Source organism: Olea europaea, chromosome 7 (assembly GCF_002742605.1).
Source record: "Olea europaea var. sylvestris chromosome 7, O_europaea_v1, whole genome shotgun sequence".
Taxonomy (NCBI): Eukaryota; Viridiplantae; Streptophyta; class Magnoliopsida; order Lamiales; family Oleaceae; genus Olea; species Olea europaea.
In genome coordinates, this window is record NC_036243.1 from 23809289 (window position 1) to 23823976 (window position 14688).

Below are 14688 nucleotides of genomic sequence, written 5' to 3' on the forward strand. Positions count from 1 at the left end.
TTTGAACTGTAAGTGGTATACATTGATCTGTCACCTGTGATATTAATCTAACAACCTGTGATTAATTATATTAGATTTGTGACCTGTAGACATTAATCTGTTACCTACGCAATATGACATGATACCTATGACCTGTAAGACATGAACTTTGACTTGTAACATATAAACTTTGACCTGTGAAGTTGAATCTGTGACCTATTATCAGTGCGCAAAGATACATGATATTTGATTTGTGACAAATTAATATTGATCTGTAACTTATTGACATTGATCTATGATCTTACAATATGACGTTTGACAAGTGAAATATGACCCGTGAACTATAAAATGTGATTTGAAAACTTAAATAAGTAGTTTGTGACCAATTTTATTTGATCTATAACTTGTGAACATTGATTTGAGACTTATGCACAACGACATGTGAACTGTGGCATATAATAAGTGCACATTGAACTTTAATAATTGAATTATGACTTGCAGCAAGAGACTTGTAAGCTGTGCAAATGAATCACATATTATTTATCGTATACAAATAGCATATTTTATAAGTTACAATTTATTTATCGATCATAATTTATCGGATAATTAGTCACTTAACTTTCATGGGTCAAAATTTATCTATATTATTGATCATTTATAATTTATTAATCACAAATTAACTATTTTATTGGTCACAAACTCTCTTTATAAACCCCAATCCACTACGTGCACCAATCGAAATTGTGCTACATGATCGCTGTCAGCACCACCACTGTCAAACTATATACAAATCACACATTGCAATCTCACCACCACCGCCACAAATCACAAACTATATACAAGCCACAAACTTCGTTGATGCTCAACCACAAACCACAATGTACGAACTACGGACAACCTACAAACCATCGATATTCAACCGATAGATTTGACATCATCGGTCAAATAGCCTTAACGCCACACTCAAAGGCGTCGCGCTGCACCTCAGTTGTTCCTTGTGAGGCAATTGTTGTGCAACATCATATCGTGTGCAGTGGTGTTGTGTAGACGTCGCACTGTGCGCAATGGTGCTACAAGTGCTTGTGTTACTGATATCGTTTGGGTTGTTGGAGATGCTATGTTGACGAAAAAAGAGAGAGGATAGAGAGGAAAGAAGGGAAGTGATAGAGAGAAAGGGGAAAATGATTTAGAATTTGAGGTGGATGGGATGGGCGGGGTAGGGTGAGGTGAGGTGGATGCGTAGATTGATTTAAATTTATAATATTGTTATTTATTATTAATAAATTAAATTATTACCGATTTTTGTACAAAAACTTTTAAATCTTATTTTTAAAATTGAAAGTTATAAAACATGGGTGAATGTAATTCCCACTTTTTATAACTATGATCCAAAATATTGTAAATCACACCATAATAGCCTCTTTCTGTATTTATATACACTGGTGAATGATTGAAGCCTTACGAGTGTTAAATTATCCAAGATCACACTTCTCAAAACTATATTAGTTAATGCTCAGTCTGTTTGAAGCCTGTAGAAACTTCACAACAAAAAGTGTAGGTATGCAACAACAGAAGGTTCAACACAATATAGCTTAATATTTTGAATGTTTTAAGGAGATGAACTATGTAACAGAAACTCTCTCGTATCGATAGACACGGTGAAGTGTATGTAGTGAGAAGGATAGCATTAGAATTTTGAATGTTAATTATATAATCACCCAAGTATTTTATGATTCGATAAAAAAGAGAAAAGAAAAGAATCAAAACTTTTTCAAATCATAAATATTTTTAAAAAATATTTATTTAATTGTTAAAACAATCACCGTGAATTAAGCCCCAGTTTGGCCCTCATTAAATTTTATTTCATTTTCTGTGTTCTTATAAATCACACATTCCCTTAATAACATAATATTACACATAAATCCAAAAATTCTATTTACTTTTTAACCATGTATTTTCCAAAAAAGCACTATTCTAAAATCAATTTTTTTTCCCTTCAAATAATGAAGCTCAAACAAGGGCTAATTATGTCAAATGCATCTTTAAAACAAGTGTAATTATATTACCATCACAAAATTTATTAAGCACACCATATTATATTCACACCACAATTAAAACATAGTTTTAATAAATACACCACACCAAATTTACAATTATATACCTAGTTTAAAAAAAAAAATCTAGATTTTAATAAATACACTACAACAAAAATTCATTTTTTTTTCTTCTAGACAATTCTTTCCACTATGTACATTTTATATTGGATGCATCCATGCATCCACACTAATTTTATTAATTATTTTTTCAAAGAAGGGAAAGGGAAAGGGAAAGATAAAGAAGAAGAAGAAAACTTGATTTCTAAAAAATGGATCTGAATATTTTTGTAAGTGAGCTTGATTTAAAATTTCAGAGAGGTCACTATAATATTTTGAAAATTATTAAAAGAAGATGTGCCAAATTACAATATATTGCTGAAATGTTTTTTTCCTTTGGTTTGTATCATTCATAACTTTTAGTCAAGATGATATATCTACTGCTGCTCACTTCATAGATAATGAATTGAAGTATGCTGTTTCCGATAAAGAGTCACGTTTTGTAAGTATAAGATCTAACAAATTGAAAAAAATAAAATTATAAAGAATGATTATACAAATTGATGAATTCTTACGCGTGGTATTATGGAACAAGACTAACAATTATAGAAAAGAAGCAGAAGCCGAAGAAATTAGGTTTAGATCTGTGGTGTAATTAATTAAAAGTATATTAATCCTAATTATGTAATTTTGTTTAAGGCTATTTAAGTAAATAAGAAAAAAATAAAAAATTATGATGCACTTATAAATTTTGTTGTGGTGCCCTTAAAGCAAATCTGAGGTGAAAACGGACAAAAGTAACACTTGACGAGAATGCTCATCCTCCACAGTCTACAATCCACGATCCGGAATTGTATCTGCAAGCGGATAGTGTCCCTCAACATAATTTAAGTTAATCCCCCCACTCGCTCCTGCAAATTTGCCTCGCATTCAAACATGTGTCCAGCGACCATCTCTTCAGCCGCCAACATTGACGACGCAGTCACTGGCCATGAGCCGTCCGCAGTGTTTCGGTTTCCGGCAACTTATCATCAGATGAATTTGCTGGCGGATCAAAATGAAAATGTCTATTAATGTTTCAACCTGGCTAATCGCAGACCCGTTCGCTCCTAATTCCTATGGCGAATTCAAGGTCCATTCCTTGAAGCTTTACTCTCTTTATTTAATTAAAATGCTTTGACATTATTTTTCTTGAGTTGTTTATGTTTTATATGTTCGATTAATTTTACTGGATAAGTAATTGAACTTTTCAGTAGAAACTTTAGTGTATTATTCTTAGAACTAATTATTAAAACTATCCATCGCTTGAGCTGAACAGAGATAATGAAGCAGCCTTTTGAATTTTTTGGAATTAGCATTTCAAAACTTATTTTTCGAGTAACTTTCTGGATTTATGGTTGTGTTCGGAATAAGCAAGTGAAATATTCTGGCGCAAGGACAATTTTATTAAATTTATGTACAAAGTATTCTCGTTTTTCCAGATTTTCATAAGAAATGTTTGTGTGTCTTTTTATGAACTCAACTCTGAAAGCCACAATATCATGCTGTGCAATGCGGCCTTAGTGATAACGGTGTAAAATTTAAATGAAGTGAAATATGACTGATGCCATTTATTAAACAATTTTTGAAGTCGCAGATTTTTGGCTACCAGCAGTTTTAGGAATGTTGCACGAGTCCTTTTCTCTACCCCCAAGACTTGCTGTTCTGAGATAAGTTATAATCAGACGTCACGTCCAGTTGGGCTAGCTTACATCCTGTGCAGATTTTTTTCGCACATTAAGCTTTCTAATGGAGGGTTTTCTTCATGCACTTCATGTGAAGTTAAGGAGATCTTACACAAGAGCAGGGGACGCAGAAGAATCCATTTCTTCTCTAAGAGCGACGAACTTGCATACCATTCTCAAATTGCCTGGAAAAGGCTTGTTCGAATATGTTCCTATAGCAAGCCAACTGTAGCGCCAATTAGTAGGATAGCTTGTGCAGTGACCCTTGCTTTGACCCGCTCGCACCTTGTAGCTCCGGGCATTTTGGCCTGCGTTATAGGAGATTTAGCCTGGAAGCAGAGGGTATGGGCAGAGGCAGAACACCTCCCAACCAAGGATACTCTCTACATGCATGCACAAGATAGGCATGTCTATCTGACTTCAATTGTCGTCTCCCTATTGGAGGGTTTGATGTTGGTTATCAGAGCTATCTACTTGGCAATTCTGTTTTTACCTTGCATAGTCATGGCTCCTTTTGCAGATTCTCTTGGCACAGAGTTCAGAAAATCATGGCTTCGTGCTGTCCGTGTGACATTAGAAAAGGCTGGTCCAGCATTTATCAAATGGGGTCAGTGGGCAGCTGCGAGGCCTGATCTGTTCCCAAATGATTTGTGCAATGAACTCGCTGAACTTCACACTAAAGCACCTTCACATAGCTTTGCCTATACACAAAGTGCTATTGAAAAGGCATTTGGCCGTAAGCTGCCAGAAATTTTTGATAAGTTTGAAGAGAAACCTGTGGCATCTGGTAGCGTTGCTCAGGTTCACAGAGCTACTCTGAAAGTAGGTTATCCTGGACAGCGGGCTAAGCCTGAGCTTGTTGCTGTAAAAGTTAGACATCCAGGCGTTGCTGAAGCAATACGTAGGGATTTTGTATTGATCAAATTATTTGCAAACGTTTCAAATTTCATCCCTACATTGAAATGGTTAAGACTGGATGAAAGCATACAACAGTTTGCTGTCTTCATGATGTCACAAGTTGATCTTGCAAGGGAAGCAGCTAATCTGAGTCGTTTTATTTACAATTTCCGTCATTGGAAGGATGTCTCATTCCCAAAACCTCTATATCCATTTGTACATCCTGCTGTTCTAGTGGAAACTTATGAGCATGGTGAAAATATTCTTCACTATGTTGACAAACTTGAAGGGCATGAACACATAAAAAGTGCCCTTGCTCATATTGGGACTCATGCACTTTTAAAGATGCTCTTGGTATGATTATGTAAATTCGTGGACTTCCATTACCTTTTTGGTCTGATTGCAAATACGCAACAATGTTATGCAGCAGATCCAAATAATTAAAATAATATCTGTGAAGCAGTAAATTTGTTTTCATTAGAAAGATACATAGATTTGGATAGGTGATATATATATAACTTAAAGAGGGAAGCTCCAGTCTGTCCGTGAAAGGATACAGTTGTGCAGGAATCTCATAGCAACCTATTACATTTTTTTCTTCAGCATATGAAAATTGGGTTTGCCTTAGTGCATTGGATATCTTAATATGTTTTATGTATATCAACTTTTTTCTTTTTGAAACCTTATTTACACCAATACTGCATGCATTAGAGATGATCTGATTCTTTTCAGGTGCTAAGCAAGATTAAGGATAAGCACCACTTTATTATTTGTTATCATATCCTTTTAAACGTGTCGAATACGGGCAATTGTCATGTCATGGCCTTAACTCAAGTGCTTTGTGAAAATTTTCTTCCTCATGATTTCAACATATCCCATCCAGTATTGATTTTCTCATATTTAATTTTCTTGCCAGGTTGGGTAGTTGGGGAGCATTCTTTCTTATTTAGCTCGTGATATTGGTTATGTCATAAGATGATCTCATGATATTTCTCAACTTTTCACACTTCCAGGTGGACAATTTCCTCCATGCAGACATGCATCCAGGAAACATTCTTGTTAGAGTATCTCAGGGCAAAACTTCAGCAAAACCATTGTTTAAGTCCAGGCCTCATGTAATTTTCCTTGATGTAGGAATGACTGCTGAACTTTCTAAGAAGGATCGAAACAATGTACTGGAGTTCTTTAAGGCAGTGGCACTTCAAGATGGTCGCAATGCTGCAGAGTACACTCTTCGATTATCTAACAAACAGAACTGCCCATATCCACAGGCATTCATTGAGGTATTTTTGCTGTCTTACTGCTGCTTTCTTGTCATTTAATAAAAACTTCACAGTAAGTGTCTGATAAGAACCTGATTTGAAGAGGCTGAATTGCTTACTGAAAGAATGAAAACTGTATATCAAACTGCTATTTTATTGCATTAAACATGAAAATAGACACAAAACAATTCCAAGGCTTTCGAGAGGTCTGGTCTCTCCCTAAATTTTCCCAATATTTCCCGAATGCCTATCTCAGCTCCCTCCCATTACATTTATAGAGAATTTACTAGTTTTCTATTATAATTTTACCCTTTGCTAACTAACTATGGAATACTCTAGTGAATGAATAACAAACTTGTATTGGAATATTATTAGAGGTGGAGGTTTATCATTACCCGCCGCCCCAAAAACCACCCTGTCCTTAAGTTGGAAGTCTGGGAAAATTACCAATTTCAGATAACAATATAGCCGAACAATTTCCTACGCAATACTTGAGAAGCATTTTGTTCTTCAGTTTTGCTTGATATGAGGCATCCTTGTTGAATTTACTTCCTTTCACCCACTCGAGCACTTTTTGTATGAGAAGGAACATGTCTAGTCCGAATATATTTCTCAATCGGGCGATAGTCCTCACTATCATGTGGGAGAGGTGAAACATGGCAAATTTGCTTCTTGTACTTCTCATCGATTGATTCGTCATTATCAATGTCAATACCAACTACTCATGAAGCTATTTCAATGTCCTCAGGTTCTTCTAGCATTTGCACCTTCAAAAAGTCTTCCCCATCTTTAATCACTTGCAGATAGATAGAAGGTATAACTGTGAAAAATCTGTTGTTTAGCATCAACAAGACTCTCTTTGACAGATGGAGCATGAGTTGTGCTATTTAGCCAATTATGTATTTGTGTTAAAGCCTCAAAACTTAATCGACCACCTACAATTAGAATGGTATACATGAAAATCCCATAACCAGTTGCGCCCGTGCACAAAATTTGGAAGTTGTGAGCCCTTCTATTCGAATTTATTTTGTGTTTAACCCCATGCTTGATTATCACCACAAACTCCTGTTGCGTTATTTTCCCTTCTATTCCATGGTCATCGGTGCAATCAAGCTTGCTACCGTATTTGGAAAAGGATCCACAAATTCTCCCATCCCATCACTTCTTGGCTTGCCTCCCTAACCTTCATCGACATCTAAATCGCAGCCAACAGTTTCTTTATTGATGATTAAAACCTGCAACTCCTTGTGCTTACTTTGATGCCAAATAGAGTAGTTTTCTTTGCCCCCTAAAAACAGGCCCAACTCGTACTTCAATTGAAGATCCACATCAATTCGCCTTTTGTAAGAAATTGGGGATCTATAGGGTACAATTTATTGTGGAGCAGAATTAGTGATTTGAGAAATTGATTTCTTAATTTGAAGAGGAAGGTGGATGGCGTAATTAGAATATCTTGGGCTTTTATTCCAATTTAGGCCAAACCCTACCTGGGCTTGATTCATCCACTCATTTCTTTCTTCAAGATGTTGGGCCATGTCCTTAATATGGTCCAAGCCCACTGGTTTCAGCAATTGGTCTTTAGCCCTATTTTCCTAATTCAGTTTGTTGATAACGTTGGCTTGTTTTGATCCATCCCCAATACAATCTCTCAACGGCAATGGAAGATTCGAAAATCGGCGATCATGCTTCTTCTCCTCCTTCGGCGATGGAGATGGGGATACTTGCAATCTCTCAAGAGACGTTGATAAAGGGGCGACCCAGCTGCCGGCATCACAGGGGTTATCAGAGGCTATAGTAGCTCCAATTTCCTTAGATTTGGGTGGAGTTTCATAATATAGAGCCTCTCCTTCGACACAAACTGCAACGACCTTGATCTTCCTCCAATTCGAAAACTGGTTTAAGTTAAATTTCCTCTGTACTTGAGAAAACCAGCTGTCGGGACTGACACCATTGGAAATAGGTATATCCTGCCATTTGCCTCTTCCCTCCACCCTCCATGATTCATTACGACAATTATCATCTCTGTTGTCATCAGATTTGTTTGGGATTTCAGAATTGGAAGTGTGGTCATTGCTGCCTTCTTCCACCGGTTGGGTCAATTCCAAATCCAAGCCCATAGATTCTTTTATCTGAAATTCAACCATCAATTAAAGCCCATTCTCTTCCCCTTTCTTTTCCATGGTATTCTCCTCTAGCAATAGTCATTGTTCATACACTTCCGTCGAAGAAGCTAGGGCTTCCAACATCTCTCCAGTCCTCACGTCCCACTGTTTGCTCGCCAGAGTTTCATGAACCATGGAGATCTCCTTCGTGCGATGGAATTTCTTCTCCATCGATGATGGCGATGCAGACACGTGTAATTTATGGCTTTGTTCTTCCCGTGCTGTCTCCCAGCTCAAGTCATCCCCCTGCTTCCCGTCTAAGTACTTACGATCGGAGGTCTGCTTCATGTGGAATCGATCCAACATCAATGCCTTCAATTCTTCCCAAGTATGTATCTCTTGAAACCATGCTCAAGCCTCTCCAAGGAAGCAAGTGACCGCGGCTTCTACCTTCTCCCTCTCCGGTAAGCCACGATTCATATTTAGGCATCGCTTCGCCTCAAACAGCCACGATTCTAAATTATCCCCATATAATATCGATGTGTTGAGTTGGCCGCATGAATCCAACCTCGATCAACGGCTCAATCTCCTTTCTGTTGCATTACCATCTTCTCCAACGTACTCCTTATCAAGTTCAAACTATCATTTAATTCTCTGCTGAGAATCGTTTCCATTAGTCCGAGAATCGATTGCTTTGATAGCAAATTGATAAGAACTTGATTTGAAGAGGTTGAATTGCTTACTGAAAGAATGAATATTGTGTATTAAACTGCTATTTTATTGCATTAAACGTGAAAATAGACACAGAACAATTCCAAGGCTTTCGAGAGGCCTGGTCTCTCCCCAAATTTTCCCAATATTTCCCGAATGCCTATCCCAGCTCCCTGCATTACATTTATAGAGAATTTACTAGTTTTCTATTACAATTTTACCCTTTGCTAACTAACTATAGAATACTCTAGAATAGTGAATGAATAACAAACTTGTATTGGAATATTATTAGAGGTGGAGGTCTATCAGTGTCAGGCCAAGAAGTTCTTTACATTTGTCATTCCCTAATCCATCAGCTACAGTACGTCTATGTGCCAATATTATATACACTTATAAGCAGATGTGTGGCATAGGGTTCTATCTTGAGAATGTACAGATTGATTATCCTTTTCAAAGACTGGCTGGATACGTTAACACGTACTGCACTATAGAAGGGAAAAAATGAAATTTTACATAACATTATTGGAGTATCCAGTTTGACTCTGAGCTTTGTCATTTTACTTCAAACTTGTGAAGAGTATGTAGCATATTTCTTTATATTATCGACTTCCTTGCATGAGGCTTTGGAAAGAACACTTTTTTAGTTTTGATTTAGAATATTTTAATGGAATAGCCTTACATGTGAATTTTATTTCAACTTTATGGCTGTCAAACTCACATCAAGTCTAGTAAAGTGAGTTTGTACTGTTTCATTGAGACTATTATTATGCAAATACAGAGGTGACACACCTATTGAATGTGCAATACTCACACTTGTTACATACAGCTCCCATGAACTTGTTTTAGCTCATGAGTTGGGTTCATGTCTGGCGGCATATTCAGGGGTTGGTAGAATTTGATCTCCTAGACAAAAGAGACACCTTTAAAAAATTGCATTTACTTGAGCATGTTCATCATAATTATTTAACATGTATTACATGTGTGTAAGTTGTGTTCTGTTGGTGAATGTTCAGAAAGTGATCCACCATAGAAGTTTACTTCTGCTTTGATTAATTCAATCTCTGAGAAAAAATGTTTACTACTTGGATAGGAAGTGGAGAAAGATTTCAAGTCGTGGCGTTCAGCTGAAGGCGATTTTCAACCGGCTGATTGCATGCAACAATTGCTTGAGCAAGTTAGACGGCACAGAGTTAACATTGATGGCAATATTTGTACTGTGATTGTAACTACTATGGTTTTGGAGGTAATTTCTGCCTTATATTGATGCTGGATCTTAAACCCCGGAATCAAGAAATTTCATCTCAATTTGACTTTGTCTTGCGTCTTATATACAATAGGTTTTGTGAACAATTTCAAGCTAGAATGCTATAGACACATTCTTTGCGTCTCCAATTGTTTTGCAAACAAGCATTCAAACCTAAGCTCTTGCTTGTTTTGATTCCACACTGTAGGAACAGGACAGAGCTAGATTGCCAGTCTTTTCATTTGCTGCAAAACATTAAAACTGAAACTAGTTCCCGTTGTGTTAAGATCATGATGGAAACACTGAATCATATAATTGGTATTATCGTCCTACACTCGAAAAGCAGGAGCTGAAACAAAACATATATTATTCTGAAATAATCCCATGTTTACCTTTTGACTAACAAAATATTGAAGTTTGACCTTTAAATGCAGCATCAGCTTCATTTATCAACAAATTGTATGTATAAAACAATGGCAGAACGGATTATGGTTCTCTAAGCAATAATGGAACAGAAATTACTCTTAGTTTCAGTGGAATTTCATTTCTTTTATTTTGAACTTTTTCTCCTATGCTATCAAGTTTCCCTTTTTCATTTTCTATTTCTTGACTTTCTTCTGTCAGAACATTTTCTATAAGATTGAATTCTTAAGATATTAAAAATAATTTTGATAGGTGTCACCTGCTGAGTGGAGGAGCTCTGAACATTGCTTAATTACAGTATACAAGTTGGGTCAATAAATCTGCTTCAAGTTTAGAAATTACAATTGTGACATTTGAGTTCTAAATTGTTAAATGAAGTTGCTTATCTGTCATGTGTCGTGAACTAGTCCAAATGTTTGAGGCTAAAGGGTGATGAAGAGTGAAGAGGACTTTGGACCTGATAAGATGGATAATCATTTTAACATTTTCTTATTTCTGAGAAACAGATAAATGAGGTATTTGATAGCGTTGTGCATTTTTACGTCCTTATCATTCTTATTCTGCTGTAGGGGTGGCAGCATAAGCTTGATCCGGAGTATGATGTACTGAAGACCCTGCAAACATTGCTTTTCAAAGTTGACCTGGAAGAGTCTCTCGTCTATACAATTGAAGGACTGATGGCCCCATAAAGGTTTCTCCATTTTCTTCATTTCTGAAAGCAATTTTGTTAAAATAATGCTTAGAGAGAAAATGAGATATTTGAAAATTGCTGTCCCAACAAGTAGAGAACAATATATCCATTGTGGGAGGAAAGAAATAAAAATCAGTTTTCAATACTTTTGCTGTTACTGTGATATACTTCTCATTGAAATTTTATTAATGCTTTTTCTGTTCAACAATTTCAATCAAAGAGGAAAGAGGAGAGAGAATTTTTTGGTTTTAGTTTCTCTTATACTTTCTACTCGAGGTTAATTTAGTCTTTTTAGCACTTTGTGTCCTGCTTTTAACCTAGAGGGAAAAATTAATGGGTTCAAGTCCCTTGCACCTTTCACCTCGGCCAAGCATGGCTGTGTATCTTTCTATACAGATCTCTACCATTTTTGAAGTCCTGGTATTTTGTTTGAAAATCATCTTGTGCGGTTTGAATTCATGAACGTGTTAGTTTTTCATTGCTATTCGTTTATACTTGTATTGCTCTAGTTAAATCAGCAGACCAACAATTAAACTATATATGCACAATTCTTGTACTTGTGACCCTTGCAGCTGGATATAGGAGCTATTCATAAAAAAAAACTTACTCTGATTTCTCTCTACTAATCGAGGTTTTCCTCAGGCGCTTTTTGGAGATAAATACAGAGGTTTAGGAATCCGGGAGTTTGGATTTTCTTTCCATTTTTTCTCGTAATTTCAATAGAGAGAGAGAGAGAGATAAATAGCAAAAAAAAAAAAAAAAAAAAAAAAGAAAGAAAGAAAGAGAGAATCCAATCCTTTATCATGCATCTCCAAGACAGTACTCCCAATGGAGATATTGGGTTTGGATAAAATGCAAACGAGCGGTGTGCTAGACACTTGTTAGGTAAGAGTGTGCCTTCAGAAAAAAAAAAAAAAGACGGGTTGATTGCTTTGAAGATCTTAAAACATTATTGAGTGCAGCGTAGATAAAATCACATTTGTTGAAAACAGATATCATCAACGCTGCACTCAATGACATTTTTAGGCTCTCCAATCTCATCCTTCCTTAACTTGCTCATCATTGCTTGGATCCGATCAAATCCAATCCCGTGTCTCCTCGATGTTTATATATAGTACTATGAGCTAATCAAGTACATGCGTTGAATTGTATGACATTGTACTACCATGTTTTACTGCTAGCGTTTCTCATTGTACTAAAAACTCTGTACTACGTTCCTATCCGTACTGCTCCACTGTCATCTAAAACCGTCCACCATCCCTAAAGAAAAGGATATTCAGACACCACATCCAAGGGCCAAAGCCCAAAGCCATCTTCTTCGAATCCAACAACTCCCTAGCACTATTTACGCTTGATTGAAGGGGCAGATGGATGAAAAGAAGTCAATTTAAAGTACTAATTTGTTATTTGAACGGATATTTTATGAATTATTCTTTTTTGCCAGAAGTTTTTACACCTTGGTGACAGAAGTTGTGGTAAAAAATGATTGGATGGTAATGTTGACTATTTTTTAAACAGTCCAATGATGTAATACTATGTGACATTATATCATTCAAGGTGGTAAAAAATTCTGGCAATGTGACGAGATTGATGTTTTATTGATTGTAGATACATCCTTATTTAATGCTAGAAGAGAAATAGTGTCCATCAGGGAGGTTTGCTTGGGTTAGTTAAGATGCGTAAGCACGCGCAGTCTTCGAGCCAAAACACATGCTTATTTAAGAAATTCATTGAGTGTTGGGTTCGGCTTGTTAGCTGTCCATGATTTTCTTTTATCGAGCCAACTTTTCCTAGAAAAATCGCTCATGCTGTAATACCGTGTGATATATTTATGAAGATCAAGATGCACTTGTGCATAGTTTTCGGATAATTAGCTATTGAACTCTTGTTTTTAGAATACCATGTTTATTTTGATCATCTCTTCAAACGAGGCATAACGATCAGTGGTAAGAAAATAATAACATGGTCAGTGTGAACGTTTATACCATTTCTCTTGAACTGTATTCCTGTATTAAATGGAAATGTGAAAAACAAAACTTATTCGACAATAGTGGAAATTACACCACACAACTCATTTTAATAAAATATTCATATATTACCTTTCAATGTTTTTAATCACATTATTACTGCAATTTTAAAGGAAAATGATATCTTAAGCATCTTATGCCACCAAACAATCCCCTAATAATTTCAACCCACAATCATTTCCATAAAAAAAAAATCCAATACACCCCCACCCCCACCCGCCACTGATTCATCTTCTATAATTCATACACCAAGGTTATGAATTCCATCATTCTAAATCGTCTTCTTTATATCTGAAGATTTCTCAATTCATATTATTCACATATATTTTCCCAGAGTAGTATTTGAAAAACCTATTATAAGTATATGAAAAGCTCTCAAATGATACCTCAACAAGGTTCATGATTTTAAACGTGTGTGTGGGAGCAATTGTCAAAAATCCACAAGTGATTTTCCTGTCAAATCATCCTGAAATCCTTGAGTATGGTGCATTTATTACTCAAATATATTCTCATATTTGCCCTCAAATTGATTTTGGTAGGTGAGTTGTTGGTTGTATGTAATGGAAGGGCAATTTTGCAAAAGTAGAGCATTATGTGGTCTGTCAATGTCAGGAGAATCTATAGGCTTTGAAATAAAAAAATGGCTAACAGTCAAATTTGTAATTAGAAGTTGCTTAAAATTGTTTCCAGACATACACTAATTTTTGACTTTTAACGTAATCGCATTATGCATGTATTCTCTCATATTATCTTCTTCTGAAATTTCTCCATTAATGAGGGGGCAAGGAGGGGCAAAAATGTAGACCAAGCCTAGAAGTTAAAAGAACAATGAAAGCAATAGTTCACCTTTTTGCCGTTGCATTTTCCAAGATTTTGTGATGTCTAACAGTAGGCAAACTCTTTGTTTTTACGTTATTGTATTTTGTTTGAGTAGTTGGAAAATATTTGGATGTATTTTGTTTTGTTTAGATTCTGATTACTTAGAAAAGGTGGTGGTATTAGGAACACATCATTTTGAATGTCTATTATGTTTTTATATGGTGGTATTATAAACACGTCATTAGAAATGTTAACTTCTTATCTCCCTATCTTGCTAATCTATTTTATTTTGATTACTTCTTAATAGTGTAAGTTCATAAGTATCACTTTTCGCTGTGGACATATTTTCCAAATTCATACTTGTAAGCGTTCACGTTTGAATCACTTATAGACCAGATATCTACATACAACATTTGATTTCGATCACATAATCCTTTTGTTCCATTTGAAGCACATTTAACAATGCAACATGCAAATCCACGGGCAGTGTAATAATCTACATTTCTTCTGTAAGATGTTCACCAACCAGATGCTTCCTCAAATCAAGAATAGATTGTCATTCATCAAGTTCCTTTAAACAACAACATCACACATACTCCTGATGTTGACCACATATAAACACTTCTACCATCTTTCTTGTATACTTAGAAAAGTAATATTCCTTCCAACATTTTCAAATCTGTGACAATAAAGAACGTATGTGGAAATGCAAATTAC

The 14688-nt window shown here is 35.8% G+C and overlaps 1 protein-coding gene across 2 annotated transcripts; it reads left to right on the forward strand.

The window, feature by feature from the left end:
- The first annotated feature begins 2863 nt into the window (after positions 1-2863).
- LOC111397512 (uncharacterized aarF domain-containing protein kinase 2-like) lies at positions 2864-11376 on the forward strand. Of its 2 annotated transcripts, XM_023024479.1 has the most exons (6): positions 2864-3204; positions 3709-3781; positions 3883-5047; positions 5707-5976; positions 9859-10011; positions 11004-11376. In XM_023024479.1, the coding sequence occupies exons 2-6, from the start codon at positions 3735-3737 to the stop codon at positions 11121-11123; spliced, it is 1755 nt and encodes a 584-aa protein (XP_022880247.1). In that variant the 5' UTR covers positions 2864-3204; positions 3709-3734; the 3' UTR covers positions 11124-11376. The 2 variants fall into 2 exon arrangements, with proteins under 2 accessions (XP_022880247.1, XP_022880246.1); XM_023024478.1 differs by having other exon boundaries at positions 3709-5047.
- The last annotated feature ends 3312 nt before the right edge of the window (positions 11377-14688 follow it).